The following is an 18,051-nucleotide window of genomic DNA, read 5'->3' as shown; positions in this document are numbered from 1 at the left end:
CCTAATTTGTCTCTCTTCTCCCCCTCTCCCCTTCCATAACCACAAGTTTGTTTTCTGTGTCTGAATCTGTTTCTGTTTTGCTATATACATTAATTTGTATTATTTTTTAGATTCCACATATAAGTGATATCATATAGTATTTGTTTTTCTCTTTCTGACTTATTTCAAAAAGCATAATATTCTCTAGGTCCATCCACATTGCTGCAAATGGCAGCATTTCATTCTTCTTTATGGCTGAGTAATATTCCATTTTATATATTATATATACCACATCCTCTAATGCAAATCATCTGTTAATGGGCACTTGGGTTGCTTTTATCTCTTGGCTATTATAAATAGTACTGCCAAGAACATTGGGGTGCATGTATCTTTTCAAATTAGAGTTTTTGTTTTTTCCGGATATATACCCAGGAGTGGAATTGTTGGATCATATGGTAGTTCTGTTTTTAGTTTTTTAAGGAACCTCCGTACTCTTTTCCAAGTAGCTGTACCAATTTACATTCCCACCAAAAGTGTACAAGAGTTCACTTTTGGTGGGAATGTAAATTCCCTCTCCAAAATTATTGATAGGTATGTACTTACTGCCATTTTATTTCTTGTTTTCCAGTTGTTTTTATAGTTCTTCTTGTTCATTTCTTTTTCTTTTTGTTTTTCCTATTGTAGCTTGATGTTTTTCTTTTGTAGTATGCTTGAATTTCTTTCTTTTTGATTTTTGTATATCTCTTTTATATGTTTTATTTGTGGGTTCATATATGTTGACCCATAATTATATCTACTTGCTTTAAACTGATAAAACTGATAATTTAAGTTCAAATACATTTTAAAAAAACCTACATTTTTTACTTTCCTCACCCACATTTTGTGTTTTGGCTGTCATTTTTTACATCTTCATGCTTATCCCTATACTGTTTATTGTAGTTATGGTTGCTTTTATAATTTTTCTGTTTTTTAATCTACATCCTGGCTTATTTAAGTGATCTTCAGTCCTCACTATATATTTTCCTTTCCTATTGGGATTTTCCCTTTCCTATGGGTTCTTGCTTCTTTTTCCATTTAGAGGAGACCCTTCAACATTTATTTTAGGGTAGGTTTAGTATTGCTGAATTCTTTTAGTTTTTGCTTCTCTGAGAAGTTCTTTGTCTCTCCTTCTGTTTAAAATGATAATCTTGCTGGGTAGAGTATCCTAGGTTGCAGATTCTCCCTTTCAGGACTTTGAATATACCATGCCATTCCCTTCTGGCCTGAAAAGTTTCTGCAGAGAAATCAGCCAATAGCCTTATAGGGTTTCCTTTGTGTATGACTGTTTTTCTCTTGCTGCCTTTAGACTTCTCTATCTTCAACTTTTGCCATTTTTATTATATGTCTTAGTGTGGGTCTCTTTGGGTTCATCTTGTTTGGGACCCTCTGTGCTTCCTGCACCTGAATATGTTTCCTTCTTTAGGGTGGGGAAGTTTTCAGCCATAATTTCTTCAAATACATTTTTGATCCCCTTCTCTCTCTCTCTTCTCCTTCTGGAACCCATTATGCATATGTTGGCATGTTTTATATTATCCCATAGATCTCATATGTTCTTTCATTTTTTTCATTTGTTTTTCTGTCTGCTGTTCTGATTAATTTCCATTATTCTATCTTCCAGACCATTTATGCATTCTTCTGTATTATTTATTTAACCATTCATTACTTCTAGAGTGTTTTTTATCTCAGAAATTGAATTATCTGTTTTAGATCGGGTCATCTCTATAGTTTCTAGTTCCTTGTTAAGATGATCTGCATTTATATTGATAGTCTTTCTTAATTCAGTTAGCATTTATATTACCAACCTTTTTTTTAAAGCACAACATGAGAGTTGTGATTTGACTTTTAAGAATTTTCTTGTCTTTTATAAATTTTTTTTGGCCGTACCATGTGGCACGTTGGATCTTATTAGTTCCCTGACCAGGGATCGAATCCATGCCCTCTGCATTAGAAGCGCAGAGTCTTAACCACTGGACTGCCAGGGAAGTCCCTATTACCAAATTTTTGAATCCGTGTCTGGTAGACTAATTATCTCTGTTCCATTATTTTTTTCAGGGGTTTTCTCTTGCTCTTTCAGTTGGGAATAGTTACTCTGCCTTTTCTTTTTACTTAACTTTCTCTGTCTTTATGAATTTAGATGAAACTGTTATCTACTGTGGCCTTGAAGGGTTTTTTTTTTTTTTTTGGCTGCACTGGGTCTTCATTGCTCTGCCTGGGCTTTCTCTAGTTGCGGTGAGTGGGGGCCACTCTTCGTTGCAGTGTGCGGGCTTCGCATTGCGGTGGCTTCTCTTCTTGTGGAGCACAGCCTCTAGGTGCACAGGTTTCAGTAGTTGTGGCACGCGGGCTCAGTAGTCATGGTGCACGGGCTTAGTTGTTCCGCAACATGTGGGATCATCCCGGACCAGGGCTCGAACCTGTGTCCCCTGCATTGACAGGCGGATTCTTAACCACTGCGCCACCAGGGAAGCCTAAGGGGGTGTTTTTATGTGAGAGCATCCCCATGTAGACTGCATGTGCCCAGTGTCTTTGGTGTGAGGACTGGATTTGACGTGGATGCCAGCCACGTCTTTCCTCAGGGTGTGCTGGCCACTATCACGATAAGAGGGTGTGGTTGATGCTGGAGGAGCTAGAGCCTGCGCAAGTTGTGAGGCGGGACTTCCTCTCTGCTCCATGAGTGTTGGAGCCATGTCAGGGGTGGGGTCTGCTCCACAGTTGCTGGAGGGGAAGACCTGAGGGTTGGGCTCCAGCTGGCTCTGTTCCCTTTAAGTGTGTGTTATGCCTTCTCCTGGCACTGGGGCCTTTGCCCCAGTGGAGGAGAGTGCTGAAGTAGGTGAGGCTACTGTGCTTACAGAAGTCTGATGTGCTGCTTGTGTAGGTATCTGCAGCTCTGCTCAGATGCAACCCAAGTTTGCATCCTTTGCCTGTTGTCATTTCCTAGATCTAGTGCAAGGTTGTGGCATGGAGTGAGCAGAGCCAGAGAGTTTGCTCAGCTGGGACTGGGGGTCGGTGCTTGTGGGTGCAGGAATTGAAGCGGCTGAGCTGCCTTCAGAGGTCTGGGTTGCTTCTGGGGTGTGTAAGCGCCAACAATGGCCGCCGCCACCCCACGTGGACCACACCCCAAGCCCCCAAGCCTCCTCTTTGTCCCCAGATCGAGTTTTCTCCCAGGACCTGTCTTCCCCAGATCGAGCACCAAGCTGTGGCATGGAGTGGGCAGGGCTGGAGCCTTTGCTTGGCTGGGAGCCAGTCGCGGGGGCTTCAGCAGCTGCAGTGCCATCAGGGGTCTGTGCTGCTTTCATGGTGCTGCCAGAGTAAGCTGCACTGCCCCACCCAAAGCCCAGGCCCCCCAGGCTGCTCCTGTGCCCCTATGTCAAGTTTTCTCCCAGGACCTGGCAGCTCTAAATCCAATGCCAAGCTGTGATATGGAGTGGGCAGGGTTGGAGCATTTGTTCAGCCGGGAATGGGGGTCACAGTGTGTTGATTGTGGGGGCTGGAGGAGCTGTGTTGTCACCGGAGGTCTGGGCTGCCTCAGAAACACTGTTTAGTAAGAACCAGCAATGGCCGCTACCCTACCAAGACCACACCCCAGTCCCCCAGGCCATTTCTGCGTCCCTAGATGGAGTCTTTTCCCAGGTCCTGATTGCCCTAGATCCCATGCCAAGCCATGTTGCAGAGTGAGCAGGACCGGACTGTTCACCTAGCCTGGATTGGGGAGCACGGCGAGGTAGCAGCCGCTGGTCCAGAGCTCGGTCTGCCCTGTCTGTTGGCAAGCCAGCATCCACGCGTTCCTTGCGAGTGGAGTCTAGGCTTCTCCAGCCCTTCTGTCTGTCCCAGCTATTCTCCCAGCAGCCAAGGGGGTTTGTCTCCTCCATGTAGGACCCCAGGACTGGGATGCCCAGTCTGTGTCTCACTTCCCAGGGTGAGGGTCCAACCATGCAGTCCTTCCTTTCCTCTTAGACCCCTCCCAGAGGTACAGGTCCCAAACTGATGCCTTTTTTTCCCACCCTACCTGGTTACATGGCCATCTTTCTTTGCAGCCTTGGCTGTATAGGAGTTCTTCTGTCGGTTTCCGGTTAGTTTTCCATGAGAATTGTTCCACATATAGGTATATCTTTGATGTGTTTGTGGGCGGGGGGAGGTGAGCTCCATGTCCTCTCACTCTGCCATCTTGAGCCTCAGGTTAACTTTTTAACTGTATTTCAATGAATTTAATTAACAGAGATATCTGCTAACAGATATTTGCTAACACGATTCCACCTTTCCTGCTTTCTAACACTTTCTTGCCTTTGTACAATCCCCAGGCCTGACTTTCTAAACTGACAACTTATTATCCTGTCAAGCTCATTTCTGTTAGAGATGCTAGTGAGGACAGAGAGTATTAGAAACCTTCCTACGCAAGTGTTATCCATGTGTCTTAAGAATGGAGCCTTTTTCCCTGACATGCAGGGTGACCGTAATGCCGCATTTAAGGGTGGGTAGATGAACCAGTAGGGGACATATTTGGAGTCAGAAGAGCCTCTGGTCATTCCTGAAATCCCCCGTGTGTGCCAGCCTACTATTTTGCTGCAAAACAAAGGCTACAAAGATATTATAAATGTATATGAGTGGAATCATTACCAGCATTTTATCCCAATTATGTAACTTTTGTTTAAAAGTATACTTTCAAAATGGGAACTGACTCCAGTGTGAGTCTTCTTTAAGTGATCACCAGTTTCCCCTAGTCAGGAGGGTGAAGAAGACACATTCAATACACAGATACTACACAGATACGCATTTGCCCTGAAAAGCACTCTGGCAATAGATAGTGTTATTGGGGGACATTAAATCCAATTTGTGGCCATGGTAAACTATATTGTTTTCGAATGTTAAAATGTGTCCTCTTTAGCTGACTTTTTATCCTTTTTAGAAACTGCTTGGCTCTTCAGAGTTGGCCTAAGTCAGGGGGGTAACATGTGAGAGAAGTGAACTGTTTGAGGCTTATTTACTTGCTCTGTAAATATTGGTTTTCTTTCCCACTCCCATCCCTAACACCAAGACAACCTCAACTTCATGCTACAGTAGTTCTTGGCATTTTAGGGTGCAACCTTTTTGATAAAATGATGATAACTATAAACCCCCCCAAGAATATCCAATACACATAAAATTTGGCATTAGATTTCAGGACATTCACACACTCCATGGACCCTGTGTGAGGCCAGCATAGATCCCAGTTTCTGCACTAGTGCTAAAGAAGTAACCTTATGAGTTGTGCCATAATATCACTTCATTGGTACACTTGCTTTATAAAAGGCTTGTTTCACAGACTCACAGACATAGAAAACAAACTTATGGTTGCCAAAGGGGAAAAGGGGTGGTAGAAGGATAAATTAGGAGTTTGGAATTAGCAGATACACACTCTTATATATATAATAGATAAACAACAAGGACCTACTGTATAACACAGGGAACTATATTCAATATCTTGTAATAAACCATAATGGAAAAGAATATGAAAAAGAATATATGTATGTACAACTGAATCACTTTGCTGTATGCCAGAAACTAACACAACATTATAAATCAACTGTACTTCAATAAAAAATTAAAAATTAAAAATAAATAAACAAAAATAAAAGGCTTGTTTCAAATTTTAGAAAGTTTTGAATGCTTAGATGAGAACCCTGCCACCCACCCAAAAAGACACCAATTTAATTTTATAATGGGAAACATAGTAAATATAGTGCGAAAGAAACTGCAGTAAAAATAAAGAATTTGAAACTAATTCCTGATGAGCAAACTCCTTAAAATATAGAAAGTTTCTGATATTCAATTATAAAGTCATCTGTGATGAGTTTTCTCACTGATAGAAGACTCAGGGAACTCCATATATATTCTAGTCAGCTAACATAAATATAACACATCCTTACATGGCAGCAGGCAGGCTGGTGTGTGTGTGTGTGTGTGTGTGTGTGTGTGTGTGTGTGTGTGTGTGTGTGTTTCTTTTTCTTGAAGTACCGCTAATGTGGAATTCCACTGAGAGACAACACAGTTCTGCTAAGGACTTCTATCTAGGTCAAGGGTGTATACATTCCCTTTATAATGCCAATCTAGTTTCCAATCTTTTCCAAATATTTCCAGTAATTACTGTCAAAAACATAATGTATATTTTTACATTTGTTCTTAAAGGAAATTTATTCTAGATATCTCATAGAAGTATTTTATTTATGTTGTTTCTTTTATAAATTTAATGAACATCATTGTGAATAAAATTATATACATATAATATACCTTTTACAAAGATTTTAATTTGGAAATGTGCACAAGCATAGATACATTTGCAGATAAATTACTGGCATTGGTTGAAGGTGAGTGCTGAATTATTGTTTTAATCATAAGCTTTTTTTTACAGCAGGACTGTGCAAAGGCTGTATTCTTTTGGGATATTTACAATTACTTCTCCCATATCAAGTCTTCACATTCAGTATTCTCCAAAGACAAATGAGCCTTGCTTACCATTCAATCCAGTCCTGGCCTCTGGACTTCCTCATCCCCAAAGTAGATAAAGGAATCCCTGAAAGGGCCAACAGTTTAAGATTTAATATCATGGTTTCTTTTTCAGATGTGACCCTGGGTTTTCTGGCCCAGCTTGTGAGATGGCATCCCAGACATTCCCAATGTTTATTTCTGAAAGCTTTGGCAGTTCCAGGCTCTCCTCTTACCATAACTTTTACTCTATCCGTGGTGCTGAAGTCAGCTTTGGCTGTGGTGTCTTGGCCAGTGGTAAGGCCCTGGTTTTCAACAAAGATGGGAGGCGTCAGCTAATTACATCTTTCCTTGACAGCTCACAATCCAGGTGAGTTAAAGCAGGGTGGGATACATACAGAAACAAGATAACAATTGAATTCAGCTCTATTAATTTTCAATTTTTTTCTTTTTTACTAATATATACCTTCTGATTTTCAACCAGGATGAGAGGAAGCTTATAGTTTATATAGAGTTAATTTGCCCTAGTTTTTAATAAATTAAAAGGCTCACTGATGACGTTAAGATACTAATGACTGAATAGATTTTTTAAAATATGAACTGTTAGCATCAAAACTGTTCTTAAGCCAAGGGCTAGTTAATTATTTATGTAGTTTTATTTATTTGACAGCTTGCAGAGGCTGATTAGATTTACTCTACATCTTTCCTTCCCCCAGTGCTTAATAAATAATGCAGCAAAAGAATGATTGGCGTTTTAACTGTATGTACACAAGTATGTAGTATACAAATATGTATAAACATACCGTTATATTTGTATAGATATATCTGTCTACAAAACACATGCAGTGACCTCATCTTCTACATATATTCATACATCTCACAGTGAAATTACTTACATTTTATAGAAGAGAGATGAGTGGAAACCTACAGCTTTTGAGTAGTTTATTTAAATTTGTTCAAAATTCTTTAAAAGCCAAAATGAATGTTATGATTTAAAATGTTTATGCACACTAATTATAGACAATTCATTTCTAGGTTTCTCCAGTTCACATTGAGGCTGGGGAGCAAGTCTGTTCTGAGCACATGCAAAGCTCCTGACCAGCCTGGTGAAGGTGTTTTATTGCATTATTCTTATGATAATGGGATAACTTGGAAACTCTTGGAGCATTATTCATATCTCAACTATCATGAGCCCAGGTATGTTGGAAAACACTTGGAAAAAATGGTAAGGGTGATATCTCCTTCCTGGGGAAATCATCATTCAAGTGGTGTAAGAGTCCAGATGCTTTTGCATTGAGAGATGGTGAGGGCACAGATTGATGCCTCTTGCAATGAAAAACTAGAAAGCTGCGTTCTTGTAATTCATTTGCCCTACTGACTTCTGGTAATTTGAAGAAATTTATTCTCGTATTCTGAAATGTGCATCTAAGGGAAATATTTTGATACCGAGGAAAGAGAAAAATAACTAACACTACTTTCCTTATTCAACTATAGTGCAAACTATTAGGTACGATTTTAATGTGGTACTAAATTATAAATGCTGTTGATAAATATTTTTTAGCAATAAATGATAATATATTATAATAAATTATATGAGATAATAACTCATAAAATCTGATGACCAGTATGTTTTTTAATCTTTATACTCATATATAGATTTAAAAGTTTAATATAAAGTATATTAAAAAGAGTATAAAGAAGTTTTTCTAGCATGTATAGAGTCCCTGGCAAAGATGGAGTGGAGGCTGTATTTAAAGCCCTTTCTTCAGGCCACTTCTATTTTTCTTTGGCTTATATGTTTCACAATATATAGTCACAATTGTGAGATTTAAGTTTTACTTGAAGTAGGGCCATCCTTCAGTTTGGGAGAGTGGTAATCACCATTTGTGATACGATTTCAGAAGAGTCCAAAGAGTCCTCTCCTTTTCTAGAATACTTATTGACCTGCTCCCTGAAATTCCTTTAAAATAGCAGGAGAGGGCTTCCCTGGTGGCGCGGTGGTTGCGCGTCCGCCTGCCGATGCAGGGGAACCGGGTTCGCGCCCCGGTCTGGGAGGATCCCACATGCCGCGGAGCGGCTGGGCCCGTGAGCCATGGCCGCTGAGCCTGCGCGTCCGGAGCCTGTGCTCCGCAACGGGAGAGGCCACAGCAGAGGGAGGCCCGCATACCACAAAATAAATAAATAAATAAATAAATAAATAAAATAGCAGGAGAAGAGGAGGATGGGAAAGTTAAAATAGCACTAGAGGAGGTATCCCTGTGATTTACATTCACTTTCAGATACAAAGAGCTAATACAGTTTACCTTCCTGGAAGTACATACATGTTGATCATGGAAAGCTGTGAAAAAGAGTGAGGACTTTGGGCACTGAAGTGTGCATTGGCACCATGGCAAAAGGACAGGGGCAATGATGATAGAGTTTATATACTTTAAAATTCTGCCTAGAGCTATCCCTTCATTTAAGTATTTTCAAATAGGTGAGAACTTTTATTTTCATTAGAAGATGAAGTAGCATGTAACAGAGATAATAGTTAACAACTATTATGAGTGGTAAATACTATATGTTGTAAAATTTAAGAATGCACCACATGTGTTGAGTCTTTTCCCTATAAGGGTAAATATAAGACTAAACTCAACTTTCTCACTCAGTAGAGACATATGAATCCTAAAGAAACATTTTATAAGTTCTCCAAAATAAGCTTTAAAAGAAAATTAAGCAAAAATCAAGGTGATAATAAAAATGATGAAAGCATGAAGAAAATATCATTGTCCTAAGTTAAATTGGCCCAAAACACAATTTTTTCTAACAAGGATGGACAGCTTCAAAATTCAGTAATCAATCTGTAGCATGAAATTTAATTAATCTTTGTTGATATGAAAAGAAATTATACATTTAATGTACTATTGCAAAGGTACATTTAATCTTGTCTGCCATTTGACAGCAACATTTTTCTTCTAAGCAGAACCAAGGTGGCTTTTCAGCATTAGGTATGTGCACAGCTTGAAAGATTAAGATCAGAGGGGAGATTTTTTTAAAAGGAGAACGTGGTAGTGGAACCAAGAACACTTTCATTTTATATCTATTGCCTCTGTCCAAGAGACTCTTCCCGCCTCCCTCTATCTCTTATAAATATTAATAAAAGGTGACATGGCAGAAGTAGAATTTGATATATTCTAGACACTAAATTATGTTTTATATGAGAAATAGTACAAACCATGTAAACTCTCCATGAGACAGTTAATTATTGATGCCTTCAGCCATTTGCTGTGTTTTCTTCAGTATAAATTGCTGTCTGTAATTGCTGTGATTTCTATATTTTTCCTTTCTGCCATGGTTGTTCGAAAATGAAGTGTGATCCATAAATTAGGTATGCTAGTTGGCTAACTACTGTTATTCCTAGCTGATTTCTAATAATTTCCTTACCTATAATTCACTCAGTAAGTGAAAGAACTCTATCTGCTTGATATTTATAAAAGTTAAAGTCTGTAAATATATCTAAGCTAATCTTTTAGTTCTAACTGACTAGACTGCCTTGTGAACTAATTGGCATTCTTATTAATATAAAACTATATATTTTTGGTGAGACTAAAATTATTCTAGATTTTTCTTAATTATAGGGCTTGGTTTCTTATTCTAAAATTATTATGAAGTCTAATTATATTTTATTTTTGTCTTGATTATTGTATTTGATTACAGGAAATCCATGAGCTTAGTACCTATCCAAAAAAGGAAGTTTGAGACAGAAAGTTGACCTAAGTCCCTGGGTTCTCATCTAGGAATATTCTGATCAAATGGCTCCATAGCCATTCTAACCAGCCACTGTAATATGCATAGAGTTGTAAAGCAGAGACTCCCACCCCACTCCAAGATATAACGTAGAGGTAAAGGACGCAGACTCTAGAGCCATGTTCCCTAGGTCCACACCCTGGCTTTGTCAGTTAAAAGCTGCTTAACCTAAAAGAAAATATTTATCCTCCTTGTGCCTCTGTGTTTGAATCTCTGTCAGAGTATACTGATAATATGTACTTCATCTATGCAGCAAGAAGTTATTCTTTTTATATGCCAGACACTATTCTAGGTGCTAAGATACAATAGTGAAAAATAGAAAAAAGTCTCTGACTTTGCCATAAGGATATTATTATCCCAGTTTCACAGATGAAGATGCGAAGGCACATAGAAGTTAAATACCTTCCCTGCAGCTGCAAAGTTATCAACCATGAGGTGACAAAGTGCGGACTTTAACCCAAGAGTCTGACTACAGACTCACAGTCTTCACATCTCTGCTGGGAAAATATTGGTCACTTCAGTTACTGTTCTCACACACATATGCACTTTATTTTCCTTTAAAGTTGCCCGAAAACTTCTACTTCTCAGTTGTTAATTTTTAGTATTATATTTATTTTCACCAGAGAGAACAGTAACTGCTTTTAAAATTATTAATATTAAAAGAAAATTATAATTTTCTAACAACATAATGCTAATCGAATTAAATTATTAAATTAATGCATGATGTTTTCATTGCTGAGCCAGTTTGAATATAGTTTATTTATTATATATTTGATATGTTAACATAAATATTATTTAATTATTTAATAAATAAATATTTGGAAAATTAAAGTGAAAATTACTGAAATAATTTAATTAAGTATTTAATAAGTACTTTTCTTTTAATAAACTCACATTGGTTAAAAAAATTCAGCAGATTGTGGAAAGTACTTAAAAAAATCATAAACCTGTTATAGCTATGTCTTTTTAGTTTAAGAAATGTTTTTAAATTTATATTTCTGTATTTGAACATTGATTTCTCATCATTTAAAAAGTATGTTTTCTCACATTACAAAAAGTCCTACCAATTTTTTACTGTTTATATAATCAATGGTGATAATCGTGTTATTCCACCCCATATTTTCATGTGCAGATTATTTAAAGTAAAAATAGATATTACTTTTAATAACTTTCAGTATGCCAAAAATTACATTTTCAAGATGTGATTTAATGTTTCTTTGTGTAATAACTAAAGATGAACATAATACAAATATGAAAATCAATCTAATTTCTCAGTAAATCCAGCCTTAGACATTGAAGTTTTAAAATAATTTATTTCTAAGTTATCCAGCTAGTCACCTGTCTTAGGGAGTTTTTCTTTGCTCATTAGGAAAAAGATTCAGTCCCTTCAGTGTGCGTTTACTGCAAGCACCTCTCCTGGTGTATAATTGTACACTGATGGAGATAAATGTTCCACTTGCCATTTGTTTCACATCTCACCTTGTACGGATTTGAGCAGCATGGTACTATGATTTATGGAGCTTTCAAGCAGATGTCATTGCAGTGGCAATTAATATCTAGTTCCTGCTGCTGTGTACGATGATTGCTCCTGGAAATTAGATATTATTCTTAATTTTCTTCCCCATTTGTCAGATACAGGTTTACTGTCGTAGCCACCATGACACAGCAAGTGACCTCGCACACTATGCTAAACTCATGGGAATGAGGAAGTGCCATGGTTCCAACCAGCCCAAAACTATAATGTGTGTAACAAGCTGCCCAAGATCCTTTACCAGACTTAGGCAAATCCTGCCACATTGACAACTGTGTTTTATTGAGAGCAGCTGAGAGCAAGCAAAGTCACAGTTTTAGATGTGTTGAGAAGACTTTGTTGGAGTCAGACAGGAAATTGGACATATCAAGAATGTCTGTCATAGTGGGAGAATTATTTTTTTCAAATATTATACTGTAGGAAGAAAAGATCCTGCTATAAATGTTTGTATTTTAAGATAATCAAAGTAATCTGAAGTTTTACTTCTATTTTCTCCTTTAGAATAATCTCTGTAGAATTACCAGATGATGCCAGACAGTTTGGAATTCAGTTCAGATGGTGGCAACCATATCATTCTTCCCAGGGAGAGGATGTATGGGCTATTGATGAGATTATCATGACATCTGTACTTTTCAACAGCATTAGTCTTGACTTTACCAATCTTGTGGAGGTCACTCAATCTCTGGGATTCTACCTGGGAAATGTTCAGCCATACTGTGGCCACGACTGGACCCTTTGGTAAGGATTTCATCTTTGTTCTTGTTGTTATTGTTAAAATTTGCATTAAGGATTGAAACCCAAAGATGATCTTCCAGTCCATCCACCACTTAGTCGTTTGTTGACAAATATTAGCTGAACATGAACTATTTGAAAAGTCGCTGTTATGTCTATACGTAAGTTATCTTGGGAAAGAAGACTAAAAACAAAACACTGATAGATTTAAATAAATATAAAATTTCACTATATTTATTCATGTAAAATTTTCATTTTCCCACCATTACATATAAAAACCCTCTTCAAGAAGTGTTAATAGCTAAAGTGACTAACATATTCTCCCTTCACGGAGGTCCATCATGATCATAGTGAAAAGTGAAATCACTCTAATGACTATTTTAATAAAATTTCTCATCACATGTTTTATTTTCATGCTGTCTTACATAAAGTCCAAGAAGTTTCTTCAACCCAAAGATATTCTTTTTAGTCCATTTTATCAAGCAGTATTGGACCAGTGACTTGTATAGTTAGTGTCAGTGGGGTTTCAAGAGTGTGGAATCTCCTAGTCAAGATACCTTTCATTCTTAGATTTTTTTTCTCCCTATCGTCATATGCAAACTTAATTATACATTAAGCAGTAAATAAATAACTTAAGACTATGATTAGTACTTCAAGAACATCAGTAGGATGACACAATAGTGATTACCTAGTTAGGAAGTGACACTTTAGATAGAGAGGAGGGTGTGTTTGGGTAGTTCAGAGAGTGGATACAACACATTCCACTAATTGGAAAGTAAAAGAGCAGGAAGTTGCAGGCACATGAAGATCTGAAGGAAGAGCGTACAACTACAGGAAACTCTGTGGTGCAAAGACTCCCAAAGCATGAGTGACCATGACATGTTCAAAAACCAGGGAGGAGACCAGTGGTGCTGGAGCCCAGGTAATGAGGGAGCGAATGTCAGAAATAGAAGCCAAGAGATATGCAGAAGCCAGATCAGATAGGACTTTCTAGGCATAGAGATCCTAGGCTAAGTCTCAGGTCTGTATAATTTCAAAAGTCACAACCTTCACCACTGTGCAAACTGCCCCTCTTTGGGTTCCTTTAGACCTTTAAACATGATTGAGGAATAATTTTCTAAGAGTCTTTTACTTTCTATTGAGTCATGGTCAGACCAATTTAATTTCTCCAGATGAATCTTGCCAAAAGCTATTCACTGCAATTGTCTCCCGAGAGCATATCATAAATGACCCATCAGTGACCTTATCATAATTAGAGGTAAATTTTACACACCATTGCACATAAAATTACCTTTGATGGGAATTGTGCATGGACAGTCACATCTCACACACAGCAGGCTAAAATTCTAGCATCAAAATGACAGATAATGGCATGGAAGTACAGCTGATCACTTTTGCTGCAAGCACTGTCAAACTAGATAGAATGAAATTTCTCTATGACAAAATATGAAAGGTTATATTGTGTGTTTTCTAGTTGATAGCCTCAGATGCTTGTTTTTATTCATGCTGTTTCTTAGTCCTCGAGTCCTCAAAGAAAATAAAGGGGTGAAGCAAATAAGATACAAAGATGTAAAGCAAAATGAGATTTCTTGGAATTTTATGATTCTGCAATTTTAAATTGACCTGAATTAACAATAATCCAAATTGGTCATATACCATAAACTATATCCCCCAAGTTTGTGTAGCAGTTTTTCTTTCCAGCACTTTGAATACAACAAAGAATCATATCATGAATGCAAGTCCTGTATAATGTTTATTTTTCCGTAAATAGTTAACATCTGCTCAGATAAACTCCAAAGTTGCTGAGCATTTTAATTTTAACACTTGGGTTGAATACATGATAACAGCAGTTTAATTTCTGTGCTTTGCAAAACCCTAAGAACAATATCCTTTCATACAAGTCTGATGAATATTCTTAACCCACCACTGCTTTAATTGGTGGAGATACATTTACTCTGTGAAAGTACAATCACAATAATTATAGAAAACCATAAGAAAATATAAGTAATTGTACAATCCCCATGGGCACCTTGAGCAGCGCCACAGGAGTTTTATTAACAACCACATGTGAGCAATCAAATTTGACTTCTCTGAAACGAATAGGAGTTGTCTTGGTTATGAAACAACAGAGAGTATACTCTGGTGGTGATAATGAGACTAGAGAAACACATTAACCGCTTTAATAAGGACATGAAAAATGCCCTCTGTTCATTAAAATGAAGCAACATGGACGATTTCAAACTGTTCCCATTTTCTTAGCCAATGAATCAGAATAAAGCCCCACTTAATGACACCGTTTTCTCTCTGCTGCTGTTGAAGAATATATTGTCCAAGTTCCAAGTTCAATGTGAACTCACTTTAGTGATGTTTTTCGGAAACACTTATTACAATATTGAAATTCAAATGATGATATTGGCCAACTATTTATCATAGCTACCTAGTCCTAAAAACAAGTGTTTTTTAAATGTAAAACCTTTGGAGCATGTTATCTTATTAACTAAAAATTCTTTGAACATATTCAAATATGTGGCCTCTGCCATTCAATGACCTGTTTTTCTCAAGGGAAATTTTGAAGTGTATACATGTTCTCTACAAATGACTGGTGTTAAATTAATTATTGTTGGCTTTTGCCAGCTGAGAGTTCATTTGGTTCTCATTTTCTAACTCATGACTTTCCATGAGCATGGATTGTTGTTATTGAGAGTGTTCTCCAGGGAAAACTTAGACAATTGTTTTTTCATTAGAAGAGCTACAGTCAATATGCTATAAGTCACTTTACAGTATGTCATCTTAGAGCACATTTTTCCATGGGGAAATGAATTGCCTTTAATTATTTGTAGTACTTTCCTTTCTTCCATACATAGTATCTGAAATCAGAACCTCTGTCTGCTTTATGTTCTAAAAATAGTCTTTAAAACCTCTTCAATATATTTTAAGATCACTAAGGGAATTATTTTAATTGAGATTTATTAAAGATTATTTGACTAATACTATTAGTGATAATACCAAGGGACATTTACATTCCTCTGTCTTATCTAGTAGACTAGCTAAGTATACAGGTGGCAAGGACTTTGCTGTCACATTATCTAGAGTTTTGGTTTCAAAATGTGTAAAACTATGAGGGTATGGTCATCATAGCATATTAGAATTGGCAATTCGTTTTAGTAGAAGAGATAGGGAGTTTTCCAGACAAGCAAAGGCTAAAGGAGTTCAGCACCACTAGATGGGCTTTACAAGAAATGTGATAAAGGACGGTCTTCAAGCTGAAACAGAAGGGCTCTAGTTAGTAACAGGAACAGATATAAAAGTGTAAATCTCACTGCTAAAGGTAAATATATAGTTAAGTTCAAAATACTCTCATGTTGTAGTGGTAGTGAATAAATCACTTATAAGTCTAGTATGAAGGTTAAAAGACAAAAATAGTAAAAAAAAAAAATAACTGTAACTATAATAATCTATTAACAGAGAGACAAGATAAAAAAGATGTAAATTATGACACCTAAAACATAAAACATGGTGGGGGGGGTGTAAAAATGTAGAGCTTTAGTATGCATTTGACTTAAGTTGTTATCAGTTTAAATTAGATTGTTACAAATGTAAGATGTTTTGTATAAACCTCATGGTATCCACAAAGTAAAAACCCAGAGTAGATACACAAAAGATAAAGAGAAGGGAATCTAAGCATACCACTACAGAACATCATCAGATCACAAAGGAAAAGAGTTAGAGAAGAAAGGAAAAAAGGAATTACAAAACAGCCAGAAAACAATGAACAAAATGGCAATAGTAAGTCCATACTGATCAAAAATTACTTTAAATGTAAATGGACTGAATTCTCCAATCAAAAGTCATAGAGTGGCTGAATGGATAAACAAATAAGACCCAACTGTATGCTGCCTCCAAGACTCTCACTTCAGCTTTAAGACCACACACAAACTCAGAGTAAAGGGATAGGAAAAGATATTCCATACATACAAAAGCCAGAAGAAAGTAGGAGTAACTATACCTGTATCAGACAAAATAGACTTTAAGACAAGGACCTACAAAAACAAACCCGTAACAATTAAGAAAATGGTAATAGGAACATACATATCGATAATTACCTTAAACATGAGTGGGTTAAATGCTCCAACCAAAAGACACAGGCTCGCTGAATGGATACAAAAACAAGACCTATATATAGTATGGAAAAGATATTCCATGCAAACGGAAATCAAAAGAAAGCTAGTGTAGCAATACTCATATCAGATAAAATAGACTTTAAAATAAAGAATGTTACAAGAGACAAGGAAGGAAACTACATAATGATCAAGGGATCAATCCAAGAAGAAGATATAACAGTTATAAATATATATGCACCCAACATAGGAGCACCTCAGTACATAAAGCAACTCCTAACGGCTATAAAAGAGGAAATCGACAGTAACACAATAATAGTGGGGAAATTTAACACCTCACTTAACCCAATAGACAGATCATCCAAACAGAAAATTAGTAAGGAAACACAAGCTTTAAATGACACAATAGTCCAGATAGATTTAATTGATATTTATAGGACATTCCATCCAAAAACAGCAGATTACACTTTCTTCTCAAGTGCACACGGAACAGTCTCCAGGATAGATCACCTCTTGGGTCACAAATCAAGGCTCAGTAAATTTAGGAAAATTGAAATCTTATCAAGCATCTTTTCCAACCACAATGCTATGAGATTAGAAATCAATTACAGGGGAAAAAAAACTTTAAAAAAACACAAACACATGGAGGCTAAACAGTATGTTACTAAATAACCAAGAGATCACTGAAGAAATCAAACAGAAAATGAGAAAATACCTAGAGACAAATTACAACGAAAACACGACGTTCCAAAACTTACAGGATGCAACAAAAGCAGTTCTACGAGGGAAGTTTATGGCAATACAAGCCTACCTCAAGAAACATCTCAAATAAACAATCTAACCTTACACCTAAAGGAACTAGAGAAAGAAGAACAAACCAAAACCAAAGTTAGTAGAAGGAAAGAAATCATAAAGATCAGAGCAGAAATAAATGAAATAGAAACAAAGAAAAAAATAGCAAAGATCAATAAAACTAAAAGCTGGTTCTTTGAGAAGATAAACAAAATTGATAAACCTTTAGTCAGACTCATCAAGAAAAAGATGGAGAGTAATCAATAAAATTAGAAATGAAAAAGGAGAAGTTACAATGGACACCGCAGAAATCCGAAGCATCCTAAGAGATTACTACAAGCAACTCTATAATAAAATAGACAACCTGGAAGAAATGGACAAATTCTAAGAAAGGTATACCCTTCCAACACTGAACCAGGAAGAACTAGAATATATAAACAGACCAATCACAAGTAGTGAAATTGAAACTGTGATTAAAAATCTTCCAACAAACAAAAGTCCAGGACTAGATAGCTTCACAGATGAATTCTATCAAACATTTAGAGAAGAGCTAACACCCATCATTCTCAAACTCTTCCAAAATATTGCAGAGGAAGGAACACTCCCAAACTCATTCTA

General features: G+C 36.9%; 1 protein-coding gene across 2 annotated transcripts in view; it reads left to right on the top strand.

Annotated features, from left to right (window-relative positions):
• RELN (reelin) overlaps nucleotides 1-18,051 on the top strand; it is a 538,742-nt gene that overhangs the window by 371,038 nt on the left and 149,653 nt on the right. For both annotated transcript variants that reach the window (XM_024115956.1, XM_024115957.2), the window contains exons 18-20: nucleotides 6,611-6,844; nucleotides 7,510-7,671; nucleotides 12,293-12,529. In XM_024115956.1, the coding sequence (XP_023971724.1) occupies nucleotides 6,611-6,844; nucleotides 7,510-7,671; nucleotides 12,293-12,529 (633 nt within the window). The remainder of the gene's footprint in view (nucleotides 1-6,610; nucleotides 6,845-7,509; nucleotides 7,672-12,292; nucleotides 12,530-18,051) is intronic.

This window comes from Physeter macrocephalus, chromosome 5 (genome assembly GCF_002837175.3).
Source record: "Physeter macrocephalus isolate SW-GA chromosome 5, ASM283717v5, whole genome shotgun sequence".
Classification (NCBI taxonomy): Eukaryota; Metazoa; Chordata; class Mammalia; order Artiodactyla; family Physeteridae; genus Physeter; species Physeter macrocephalus.
The sequence above is the reverse complement of the archived record's forward strand: the minus strand, read 5'-3'. Positions and strand labels throughout refer to the sequence as shown.